At 37.2% G+C, this 13,958-nt stretch overlaps 1 protein-coding gene across 8 annotated transcripts in view; it reads right to left on the bottom strand.

Moving 5' to 3' along the window:
• The window catches only part of LOC136825789 (A disintegrin and metalloproteinase with thrombospondin motifs 6-like), a 332,879-nt gene that overhangs the window by 18,805 nt on the left and 300,116 nt on the right, over positions 1-13,958 (bottom strand). For all 8 annotated transcript variants that reach the window (XM_067082692.1, XM_067082690.1, XM_067082687.1 and 5 more), the window contains exon 9: positions 13,297-13,443. In XM_067082692.1, coding sequence (XP_066938793.1) covers positions 13,297-13,443 — 147 coding nt within the window. The remainder of the gene's footprint in view (positions 1-13,296; positions 13,444-13,958) is intronic.

Below are 13,958 nucleotides of genomic sequence, written 5' to 3'. Positions count from 1 at the left end.
AAACGTATACAGGCAGCACCAGGAAACGCAAGAACGCTCCAATGGAAACATCCAACGCAATCGAGAATATTATCGATCATTATCTTCTCGGGAGTGTGTTTACAGTCGACCTCTCGTCCTCGCCGTGACTTCATAAATTCATCATTGTCAGCTATGTTTATGCGGCCTCCGCCGCTGCCCATTGTGAGGCGCGCATGTGCGTGAGGAGGCTAATCTCCTGGCCTTTGACTAATGGCATTCCAGGGTGGGAAGATGGTGACTATTTTAGCTGGGGTCGTGAAATAGGAGATGACTGACTCTGCGAAGATTTCATTGCGGCTCTCGAGATTGACAATTCAGCGACGTGAAAATAAATCTACGTGAATTTAACTGTTGATTTAGGTTACCCAAAAAGGGTACCATACATCTACGCGAATTTAACTGTTGGTTTAAGTTGCCCAAAAAGGGTAGGATTCCAGAGGTTGTTTCAAGGAATGGCTGGGTCGTGAAACAGTAGATGATGGACATTTTGCGAAGACTTCATTGCGTCTCTCGAGATTGACAATTCAGCGACGTGAAAATACATCTACGTGAATTTAACTGTTGATTTAAGTTGCCCAAAAAGGGGTAGGATCCTCCTAAGCTGTTTCAAACAGCTTGAAAAGAGTGAATGGTCTGGAAACGCATCTGATATGCATATGAATGCTTCGAATGTTTGTATCCATGGCCTTGTTTGGCAAGGTGTGTCATTTCTTCATGTTAATAAAAAAAGGAAGTTTAAGAAAATGTATATAAAGCAAGAGGTCTTTTTAGGTCCCGCTGAGTCGAGAACAGCAGATTCAGCCTTTTCAAATCGAGCTCGATTGATTGATTGATCGACTGACATCTGCAAACTGGGCTTGCAACAACTTTGGTCAGTGTTCTTGTCATAGACCCGCCGACCTACTTATTAAGGTTACATGATTCGTGCAATTGACTGATTGACTGATTTGTGACTATTAAAACTGGCGTCGCAACATCTAGGTTACTGGCGCCGTAATAAAATTAAATAGAAGATTAAAAAGATCAATAAATGAAGAAGCTTAAAAGGATTCTCAATAAGAAATATCTACACACACACACACACAAATATATAATATATACATAATCATATCTGTAAAACATATATAATATACATGCATACACATACTGTATATGATCTTCATTCTTTGATTTAGTAAACCCGGGAGCGACACAAAAGAAAAGGTTCCATACACAGCTACATAAATGACATACAAACAGAAAACGTCTATGACGGAACTGTCAGCTACCGAAAAGAACAAATCATCAGGCTAAATTTTCACCTGACATAAAAAAAAAAAAAGTAATTTCGGAAGCTGAAATTACCATCGATTTAGTTACGCTCCGCGGATGAAGATACACATTTTCGCAGCAAGCGTTGAGAAATTGTATTCATAAAAACAAAGATAATAAGGCAAGGAAGAAAACTGCAGTAAAGACGTGTCTAAGGAAGGTAATTTCCCCCCCCCCCCCCAACCCTTCTACAGTCCATGTGGCCCTCTTCCCAAATGCCCAGATTGCAATGTGCTGATAACAGTTAAGCATATACCGTGTGAATGTCCAAAATATAACCTGCAGCGATTACCAAATTTTGGAAATAGACCGATAGAAGAAATTTTGTCAGAATCTTCAACATTCTCAATAGTACCCATTTTAATGTTCATGAGAAGCTGCGAGTTAATTGGTAAAATATAAAAAATCAATCAATCAGTGTAATGAATTTTAAAAGGAGTAAATTTTATTATGTTACTTTATTTTGAATTTTAATATACCTTTTTAGTGAGTATATATGGAAGCATGAGTTTAAATGTATTTATTGTTTGAGTGTTCCAGTACGAAAGCGTATGCCTTTTTACAGCTTTCAATTTCATTTTCATTTTCGTTCATTCATCATTGACAAGTGACCTATTAGGTCCCAGTGCTAGGCTTCTAGCCTAGACTTGTCATTCCATCCTAATCCTTCGGGCCAGCCCTATGAGAGCTGATAGTCAGCTCAGTGGTCTGGTTAAACTGTTTTAATAATAATAATAATTAACATCTCTCCGTCTCTCTCTTTCTACTTCGGCAAGAACAAACCACATGAGCCTTGACTATACCCGATCTCTCTGCAAGAATTAAGATCTCTCCCCCTATCAACCTCTAATACAAACGGATTACCTAAGACACTGAAGCAGCAAAAGGCCACTACAACATCAACAACCAATACAACTACAGTAACAATCACGGCGATGGAAAGCAATCTCACAAATCATAACTATCGGGAACCGCGAACCGTTCAAACCAAACCGTGCTGGTTAAATTTGCAATATCATAAAAGAAACGGTGATTTTTTTCTTAAAAGGTTTTCAAATGATTAATGGGTGACTGTAAACTCATATACCTTGGCGGAAGTTAAAATCCTGGTCCAACAAAAAGGTAGGTTTTTTGTTTAATTTGTAACAGAATCTAGAGTAGTTTTCCTACTCTTTATATTACATTTGTTCATTGATCACTTACACGAACGTGCATACATATACACACATGCTCACAATATCTATCTACTTATCTATCTATGTATCTTTATGCATACACACACTTATGTATATATTACATATATTATATATAATACACACACACACACACACATATATATATATATATATATATATATATATATATATATATATATATATATATATATATATATATATATATATACATGAAACAAAAACGGCTTGACACTCAATGACGAGAGGATCTACAAAGAGACAATAAAAGCGAGAGAGAGAGAGAGAGAGAGAGAGAGAGAGAGAGAGAGAGACGAAGCGAGTTCAGGATATGGTCACAGAGCAGATGATTGGGCAGACCAGCCGGCGCCCGTGAGTGATACCCGGGGCGGTAGACAGCTTGACGACAAACCTCTCCTGCGGGTTAAGATTGCTATAGTTCTTCTTCGGGTATCCTCGAGATCTTGTCCTTGTCAAGTTTATGAAGACTGACTCGACCTTTCAAGAATAAAGACGATTTCTTCACAATTTGCGTCAAGGTAATTTGGTTTCCATAAAGACTTTCAGGGGGAATAATAATAATAATAATAATAATAATAATAATAATAATAATAATAATAATAATAATAATAATAATATTCTTTGGAAGCTTGAATTTCAAATCAATGGCCCCTTTTGGTGGGCTGGTTCCATATGAATAGGGTTCACCTTCTGAATAATAATAATAATAATAATAATAATAATAATAATAATAATAATAATAATAATAATTTCTGCAATGGAATATATGGAATATAGAATTTTGGCCCAAGGCCTAACGCTGGGACCTATGAGGTCATTCAGCGCTGAAAGGAAAATTGAAAGTAGAAAGGTTCAAAAGGCGTAACAGGGGGAAAACTTCGCAGTTGCATTACGAAACAATTGTTAAGAGAAGGTGGATAGCAAGATGGGAGGACGAGAATATGAATGGAAGAACAGTAAAAGGAATGAAAGGGGTTGCAGCAGCTAGGGGCCGAACGGAAGCTGCAAAGAACCTTAAGTAATGCCTACAGTGCACTGCGAATTTCTGTAAGCCCGCTTACGGGTATGAATATGGCATAGATGTACCCGCGGCTTCATTCGCCTTTCGAGCATGGCAGAAAACTTTGCCGAAACGTCGAGGAATATATAATAATAATAATAATAATAATAATAATAATAATAATAATAATAATAATAATAATAATAATAGTTTATTTATTTCGTTCGAACTTTCAAAAATACAAAATGCCTTTATTAAAACATAGGTATTTAAATGGGAAACGTAGAAGAGGGTAAAATATTAAAACCTGTAATTTTCTTTAATTTTTCAAGCTACGTACGAGTTTTTCCTAGTAAAGGTCTCTAATATGTAAGCAAGTAAATTAAGGAAAAACAATTAACATTAGGATGTAAACGCGTCTACATAAATTCCACTATATAGGCGTGCGTGTGCAAGAGAGAGAGAGAGAGAGAGAGAGAGAGAGAGAGAGAGAGAGAGAGAGAGAGAGAGAGAGAGAGGTTTTTCTAAGTCTGAGAATCAAGGTCCAAGATACGATATGAATTTATTTTTGGAAATGAAGAGAGAGAGAGAGAGAGAGAGAGAGAGAAAGAAAGAAAGAGAGAGAGAGAGAGAGAGAGAGAGAGAGAGAGAGAGAGAGAGAGAGAGAGAGAGAGAGAACGTAAACGAACAATATTCATAATCATTTCTATTAAGAAAAAGAAACAAACTAAAAAATCACCCAAAGAAAATTAAAGATAATGAAAGCAAGGATGTCTCTAACTAAAGATAAAAAGAAAACTACTAGAAAAGAAAACAGTGGAAAGAGGACAACATCTGCAAAAAGAAAATATCTCCACCAAAGGAAAACAAAGAGGTTTCCGTCTGATGACAAAGAAAACAGAGAGAGAGAGAGAGAGAGAGAGAGAGAGAGAGAGAGAGAGAGAGAGAGAGAGAGAGAGAGAGGTGAGATTGGGTCGTAACATCTGCCTTGCCAGACAGCACCCGAGCAAAACTTTCTTCTCTCTCTCTCTCTCTCTCTCTCTCTGTTCTTTTTAATTTTGGCTCTCATTTCGCATCAAGGTAAAAGAAAAAAGTTAATTCGGACCTAGAGCATCAAAATGACTACTAATCACTGAGTCTAAAATAGAAATTGCAGTAATTTTCTTATTCCCAATTTCATGTTATAAAGTGAAGGACTTATATATTTTCTTTTTTCATTGAGTGCGCACTCTCTCTCTCTCTCTCTCTCTCTCTCTCTCTCTCTCTCTCTCTCTCTCTCTCTCTCTCTCAATCTTTTCATTTCCAAATTACATTTTGCACCTTATTTCTCAGACTTAGAATACCCCTTGTCTCTCTCTTCATTTCCAAATCGTATTTTGCACCTTATTTCTCAGACTTAGAAAACCTCTCTCTCTCTCTCTCTCTCTCTCTCTCTCTCTCTCTCTCTCTCTAGAGGAACTGTAAAAGAAAAAAAATGCAAAATGTGGCTCACTCCTTTTGTCTATCTTGGGGGTACAGAATCAAGACGAGATGGAATAAGCCAAAATCAAAAACGGTCCTGTGGGAAGAAAAACTTATTAAAGGAGAGAGAGAGAGAGAGAGAGAGAGAGAGAGAGAGAGAGAGAGAGAGAGAGAGAGAGAGAGAGAGAGAGAGAGAGAGAGAGGTGTTCTAAGTCTGAGAAATAAGGTACAAAATACAATATGAATAGATTTTTGGAAAGAGAGAGAGAGAGAGAGAGAGAGAGAGAGAGAGAGAGAGAGAGAGAGAGAGAGAGAGAGAGAGAGAGACAAAATACAATATGAATAGATTTTTGAAATGAGAGAGAGAGAGAGAGAGAGAGAGAGAGAGAGAGAGAGAGAGAGAGAGAGAGAGAGAGAGAGAGAGAGGTTTTCTAAGTCTGAGAAATAAGGTAAAAAATACAATGTGAATATAATTTTCTAAATGAGAGAGAGAGAGAGAGAGAGAGAGAGAGAGAGAGAGAGAGAGAGAGAGAGAGAGAGAGAGAGAGAGAGAGAGAGTGTTCTAAGTCTGAGAAATAAGGTGCAAAATACAATATTTTTTTGTAAATGAGAGAGAGAGAGAGAGAGAGAGAGAGAGAGAGAGAGAGAGAGAGAGAGAGAGAGAGAGAGGTATTCTAAGTCTGAGAAATAAGGTGCAAAATACAATATTTTTGTAAATGAGAGAGAGAGAGAGAGAGAGAGAGGTATTCTAAGTCTGAGAAATAAGGTGCAAAATACAATATTTTTGTAAATGAGAGAGAGAGAGAGAGAGAGAGAGAGAGAGAGAGAGAGAGAGAGAGAGAGAGGGGTGTTCTAAATCTGAGAAATAAGGTGCAAAATACAAAATTTTTGTAAATGAGAGAGAGAGAGAGAGAGAGAGAGAGAGAGAGAGAGAGAGAGAGAGAGAGAGAGAGAGAGAGAGTCTTCTAAGTCTGAGTAATACGGTGCAAAATACAATATGAATACAATTTTCTAAATGACAGAGAGAGAGAGAGAGAGAGAGAGAGAGAGAGAGAGAGAGAGACTCCCTTTTATCTCCCATTCATCACTGAATCTCTCTAAGGTGAAGGAAGGCTTTTGGTCACTTGAACTCGACGGCAACAAGAGAAGCTGACCACTCCAGTCCACCTTGAAACTCACTGTATCATGTAATCCATCTTTTTTATTCCTCTTTTGTCTCTCTAGGTACGATTCTCGTCTCTCTAGGTACGAGATTCTCGTCTCTCTGGGTAAGAGATTCTTTTAAGAGTTTTAGCTGAACTGTAATCACGAGCCGTTTCACTTATTGGACTACTGAGTTACGGGATTCTCTCGTGGGCTAATTGAAACAGAGTCTCATATTGGCTAACTGGTTCATGGGTTTCTGTGCTGGGTGCATTGTGGGGCCGGTTGAAATGAAGAGTGGATTATGGGTTTGTTTCGTTACCCGTCTCTCGTCTGGAGCACATCCCAAACACAGATATCCATTTTATTATTATTATTATATTGTTATTCAAAACATGAATCCTATTTATATGGAATAAGCCCACCAAAGGGGCCACCGACTTGAAATTCAAGCTTCCAAAGATTATTATTATTATTATTATTCAAAACATGAACCCTATCCATATGGAACAAGCCCACCAAGCTGACTTGAAATTCAAGCTTCCAAAGAATATTATTATTATTATTATTATTATTATTATTATTATTATTATTATTATTATTATTATTATTATTATTCAAAATATGAACCCTATTCATATGGAACAAGCCCACAAAAGGGGCTTTCGACTTGAAATTGAAGCTTCCAAAGAAAAATTATTATTATTATTATTATTATTATTATTATTATTATTATTATTATTATTATTATTATTATTATTATTCAACAGATGAACCCTACCCATATGGAACACGCCCACCAAAGGGGCCACCGACTCGAAATTCAAGCTTCCAAAGAATATCAAGGAATTCCTTCGAAAGAAGCAACAGAAGGTAAAGGAAAATACAAAAAGAGTAGACATCAGTTATTAGAAAAACATTAAACACCATCACCAAAGAACCCTTGACATCAAGTCGTTCCTTTCAACAGTGCGACAGAAAACAGCTGTAAAGCAACGCCAGGAAACGGGCGGCTTGTCTGAGCGCATGAGTCAGCGTAATCGTCACAAAAGCCAAGGTGAATATAAAAAAAAAAAAACGTAGGTAAGGTCGTCGTGTCAACCACGGCGGGGCATTTATTAGAGGCTGTTGGTGACCGCAGGGGGAGTCCTTGGTGAAATGGCTTCCTCCTCAGGAAGGACTCTGTAAGGAGATTTAATGTGGATCCAATATTTGCAGGTAAATCCAGGTGTTGTTGCTCAGGTAATTAATGGTTATGTTGAGCTCTGGGCTTATTCGTGAATATTATTATTATATTATTATTATTATTATTATTATTATTATTATTATTATTATTATTATTATTATTATTATTAAAAAAATGATGAACCCTATTCATAATAATAATAATAACAATAATAGTACTAATAATTCCCTCATTCGATATGTATGAATTGAGTTAATAATAATGATATTAAACAAAAGTAATTATATTCCATATCACAATACACTTTGATCATGAAAGCCCGTTCCACATATCTCATAACCCTCAGTACTAAAATTACAAATTCTCTCTGTATAGGGGAGTTTAAATTTACGAAAATCATGTTCAAAGCACTAAATATAAAAAAGAATAAAAACTACTCTGGACCCCATTTGCATGTAGGGTTTAGCAACCATTACATACAAATAGTGGAAGACACAAGATATTTAACTGCGAGAATAAAGGAGTATAATTTCAGATAAAAAACAGAAATAAATTCATAAAATAAACCCTTCTTTCTGTCTCTTCAGATACAATTCTTCACTTTACTCATCAGTATCGCTTTCACTTCCCCCCCTCACTTTCAATTTACTCATATGAATCGCTGTTCCTCTCTCTCTCTCTCTCTCTCTCTCTCTCCAGGTACAATACTTCACTTTAATCCTAAGTATCGCTTTCCCCCCCCTCTATCTCTCTTTCTCTCTCTCTCTCTCTCCCTAGATACAATACTTCGCTTTAGTCACATGAATCGCTATTCCTCTCTTTCTCTTCTCTCTCTCTCTCCCTCCCTCTTCAGATACAATACTTCACTTTACTCCTAAGCATCGCTTTTCTCTCTCTCTCTCTCTCTCTCTCTCTCTCTCTCTCTCTCTCTCTCTCTCTCTAATCTTTATTTCATTTCGGCTCACCCGATTTCCTTCAGAGCTCGTCAACCTCCCACGTCATCCTTCACCCCTCAATTCAACCTGTGAGTCATCCATGCCCCGGGGGAGCCACGGGGTAGGTGGACGTGGGATCACCTCTCTCCCTCTCTCTCTCTGCCGATATTTATCAGTTTTCCCCAAATTTTTTTTTTCACACAATCTTTATCCTGGTTATAAATTTGTACATGTACTGTAAAATAAAGGATTCAATTCTCTCTCTCTCTCTCTCTCTCTCTCTCTCTCTCTCTCTCTCTCTCTCTCTCTCTCTTTGCCGATATTTATCAGTTTTCACCCCAATTTTTTTTAGACAATTTTTACCCTGGTTATAAATTTGTATATGTAAAATAAAGGATTCAATTCTAATCTCTCTCTCTCTCTCTCTCTCTCTCTCTCTCTCTCTCTCTCTCTCTCTCTCTCTCTCTCTCTGCCGATATTTATTAATTTTCACCCCAATTTTTCTCACACACAATCTACCCTGGTTAAAAATTCGTATATGTAAAATAAAGGAGCTGATTCTCTCTCTCTCTCTCTCTCTCTCTCTCTCCAAATATTCATCAAACAGTTTTCTCAGAATTTTTTCACACAATATTAACTCTGGTAAAAAATTCGTATATGTAAAATAAAGGAGCCAATTTCTCTCTCTCTCTCTCTCTCTCTCTCTCTCTCTCTCTCTCTCTCTGCCCATTTTCTTCGAACAGTTTTCACCCAAATTTTTTTTTCACACATACACACACAATCTTTAATAAGGTTAAGAGTTCGAATATGTCCAAAAAAATATATATTAGATAATAATAATAATAAAACTCAATTATCATTCGGTGTCCTGGAAGCAAATAATGATAAATACGATTATTAAAAATCACATTAATCGGATAAAGGTCGCCGTTGTAGGTCAAGACCAAATAATTAGGGGAAGATGATTCGATGATTTGAATCTGAAGCTTTCTAATTTCCATACAACATTATACAAAATTTTTGTATCTCCTCTAGACATTATACTGAATTGAATATAGAATTTAGGCCAAAGGCCAGACAGTAAAAGGTTTGAAAGGTGTAACAGGAGGAAAACCTCGCAGTTGCGCTATGAATCAATTGTTAGGAGAGGGTGGAAAGTAAGATGGAAGAAAGAAAGAATATGAACGGAGGTACAGTAGAAGGAACGAAAGGGGTTGCAGCTAGGGGCCGAAGACAGGCTGCAAAGAACCTTAAGTAATGCCTACAGTGCACTGCACGAGGTGCATTGACGGCACTACCCTCCTACGGGGCTCTAGACATTATAAGTGATGGATATAATTTCATATTTTTGTAAAGAAAAAAAAAACCATCTGTAACCTTTTATAATTAGGCTCCTATGATACACAGTGCATGAGAAATTTCTTCATTTTCGCGAATCAGAAAATGCAAGCCCCTAAAAAATCCTTAAACGTAAAGGAGAGAGAGACAGAGAGAGAGAGAGGCGGGGGGCGGCAAGCAACTATAAGCTCACTTATAATTCAAATGATTTCAAATCTTTCCGCTGGTCCATTGAAACATCGTGATCAGAATTTTCATCCTTATTTAATTATAAATTCTGAAGGCTCAGTGGGTAGACCGTCGACTGGAGTCGCTGGATAAGTATCTGTGTCGAGGGATCGAGACCCGGCAGTACTAATCCATTTATCACTTATAAATTCCTTTTCGGTGATAATTCCCCACCGGGGATATTCCCGAGGTAGCGTGAATTTGATATTAAGCGACATTTGTAGCTTCATGATTGTATATAAATCACGGTGTGATAAAAAAATTATATATATATATATATATATATATATATATATATATATATATATATATATATATATATATATATATATATATATATATATACACATATATCATGAATAATGTATCAGACTACACTGTTTCCCTCATTTCCTTATTCATTTCAACTCGTATCCACTTGGACTCATACTGCAGTCCCTTGGTTAAAGGATGAATCACATCCCCATCAAAATTATTATTATTATATATTATTATTATTCAGAAGATGAACCCTATTCATATGGAACAAGCCCACCAAAGGGCCAACTGACTTGAAATTCAAGCTTCCAAAGAATATTGTGTAATTAGAAAGAAGTAACAGAAGGTAAAGGGTAACGCAGAAAGCAAGACACGCAAGCAAAGGTGATGAATCTTTGGCGACCCAGAAACGCTATGCTTTCCAACCATGACTGAGGTACGCGAATATTGTTAAAAAATATATTCAACTCGTCTGAGAGAGAGAGAGAAATTAACGCTCAGGGGGATTAACAAGTCACTTTGGAAGGACGCTTGCATAAAATGTCTATCACTAAACGTCTATCCATAGGGTAAAAGGAACACAGGGCACCTCAAAATAACCTCAGATCATCCGGGCATAGATTGTCGGTGCGGGTACTGTTTGTCACTCGGAGGAGAGAATGCCCTCGATAGCTTTAAAGGTTCGTGTGAGATTGCCGTCGGATTGCCGTCGACAGCTTTGAAGCTTCATATGAGATTGCCGTCGACAGCTTTATAGCTTCATATTAGATTGCCGTCAACAGCTTTAAAGCTTCATGTGAGAATGCCTTCGACAGCTTTGAGCAACAATATTCTTGAAAGATTCATGTGAGATTGCCGTCGGCAGCTTTAAAGCTTCATGTAAGATTGCCGTTGACAGCTTAGAGCAACAACATTCTTTAAAGCTTCACGTGAGATTGCCGTCGAGAGCTTTGAGCAACAATATACTCTTTCAAGCTTCATGTGAGATTGCCGTCTACAGTTCTGAGCAACAATATTTTTTAAAGCTTCAAGTGAGATTGCCGTCGACAGCTTTAAGCAACAATATACTCTTAAAAGCTTCATGTGAGATTGCCGTCGAAAGCTTTAAAACCTCATCTGAGATTGCCGTCGACAGCTTTGAGCAACAATACTCTTTAAACCTTCATGTGAGATTGCCGCCGACACCTGCAACGCTCGCACACTTGTTACAGGTGTTTGCAAGCTCCCGGAGACACCAGTTTACACATTGAGGATGATGTGTCAACTCCCGGGCAATGGATGTGAAGAGACTGGCGCCTTCCGAAAAGGTCATTTCAAGGTCAGACGTTTCGTCGGAACGGAGGAGGAGACTCCTCATTTCCCTCTTGCACAAATACTCCTTCTCACTGGGATCGTGGTGGTTGTGAGGCGGGGGGGAGGGGGGAGGAGGGTTAAGGGATTTTGATCGCGTACCTCAAAGTTCTGAGAATGCGATGATGATACGGCTTGGACTACGAAGATTACTGTTTGGAGGTGACATTACTTTATAGTTATATATATATATATATATATATATATATATATATATATATATATATATATATATATATATCAATGTACTCCACAATGAAAACGAAGGAGAACCAGAAAGGAAAAAGGTAATAGAGTGCTTAATTTGTCCCAACAGTTTCGCCTTCCATCAGGCCTCTTCCGGGGAACTTTATTGACTAATCGGTTTAAGAAAAAATATATATATATAAATAAATATATATATATATATATATATATATATATATATATATATATATATATATATATATATATATACTGTATATATGACAGATAGTGAGGGGAGAGTATGCACAGGCACCTGCAACAGCTAACAACGGCTGTTTGCGCTGACAAGTGACTGACTTGATATGTCCTATTTTCGAGGCTCAAATCAACCGTCTGCAGATTTTGAATCGAAAAGAACTTTGGACTTGGTTAACAAGAGAAGTCCTTCGTCATTATTATGTGCTGCCGTTTACACTAGGTTTTATTCAAGAAATGTGGAGAGTTGAAAGTGAATGACTTTTACATTAACCAGCACTAAGATACCTAATATTTTCATACAACTCTCGACTTCGATTAAGCAGTGGGTAGTGTAGTGTCCAGTGTAGTATATGGTGTTCTGTAAACATCATAACCTGGTGTCCACTGTAGTGCATAGTGTTCTGTAAGCATCATAACCTGGTGTCCAGTGTAGTGTACAGCGTTCTGCAAGCATCAAAACCTGCTGATTTAAGTGAGGTATGAGGCTTGTTTACTGTACCTCACATAGGGTGGTAATATTCACATACTTCATGACAAACTTCATAAGTGAACTGTGTCTGACATACGTTACATTAGGTAGTAATTTAAGTTGCCTCGAGCAACATTCCGTCTTATCTTCAGTTATATCTTTAAAAAGGTTTATTGTGTTATAAACAATAAATAGTTTTTAGTGAAATGTATGTGATTTTTCATATTACTCTTTTCTCTGGCAAGAGGATCTTAAAAAAGTCAAGAGAATGGGCGATATACGAGAATCTCTCTCTCTCTCTCTCTCTCTCTCTCTCTCTCTCTCTGACTATGAGGTTTTCCACAACCACAACAGACTAAAATAAACAAACAAAGACCCTTTTTATTTTGTCACTCGGGAAAACGGACCATTTAATTCACTGTTTTTTCAAGGCGGCAACAACACAAACACGTAAAAAATCAAGTAAACAAAACAAACAAAATAACAAACAAGTACTCATCGTTTCCTCAGGACGACAACAACACAAAAACGTAAAAATCATGCAAACTAAGGAAACAAGCAAACAAACATACACGTACTCACCGTTTCCTCAAGGCTACAACAACACAAACAAGGAAAACAAGTAAACAAAACAAACAGATAATAACAAGTAAACAAACAAGTACCAACTGTTTTTTCAAGACGACAACACAAACAAGTAAAAGACAAACAAAAACACGAACAAACACGGAAAACAAAAACAAAAAATACAACAAACATTTAACTCACGGTTTTCTCAAGACGACAACAACACAAACAAGGAAAGCAAACAAAAAAAAAGGCCAAAAAACAAACAAACAAGTACTCACCGTTTTCTCAAGACGAGACCAACACAAACAACAACACAAACAAGAAAAACAAACAAAACAAAGAAACAAACAAAACGAACAGGTACTCACTCGAGGAAGTGCGTGATCTCCTGCCGGGAGCAGTTGGACCAGGTCACGGGGATGGGCTCCGAGGTCAGGTGAGGTGACATCACGTGCTGGCTCACCCCGTATTGGCTCTCGCATCCGTTCTGGGGCCCGTCGTGGTTCATGCCGAAACTGGGCGAATAAGACGGATTAATTCAGTCATATATTCGCCCAACGATGGAATAAATGAAATAAACTGGTTAATTCATTCATTTATTTGGCCAGCAATGAATTAACTCTTATTATTATCATTAATCACAAGATGGAACCCATATTCGTATAGAACGAGCCCACCAAAGGGGCCATTGACTTGAAATTCGAGCTTCCAAAGAATATTAAGTTGTTCGGTTGAAAGAGGTTACAGAAGATAATAGGAAAAACAGAAAGAAGAGATCGCTTATTAAAAAAAAAGAGATAAATTAACAAATCAATAAATAAATATCAATAAATAAATAGATAAAAATGTAAGTAAATTTATTAAAACGCAAGGAGAATGTAATGTAATGTAACTTATTAATCAAAAATAATGTTAAGCCTCACTCACCACCTGAGACACACCAGCTCAAGCAAGCAATAATTAAAGATAATAAAAAACAAGTTAAAAATGTGCCTAAGTCTCTTCGGCGCAATCGAGTTTTCTATATAGC

Source organism: Macrobrachium rosenbergii, chromosome 39 (assembly GCF_040412425.1).
Source record: "Macrobrachium rosenbergii isolate ZJJX-2024 chromosome 39, ASM4041242v1, whole genome shotgun sequence".
Taxonomy (NCBI): Eukaryota; Metazoa; Arthropoda; class Malacostraca; order Decapoda; family Palaemonidae; genus Macrobrachium; species Macrobrachium rosenbergii.
The sequence above is the reverse complement of the archived record's forward strand: the minus strand, read 5'-3'. Positions and strand labels throughout refer to the sequence as shown.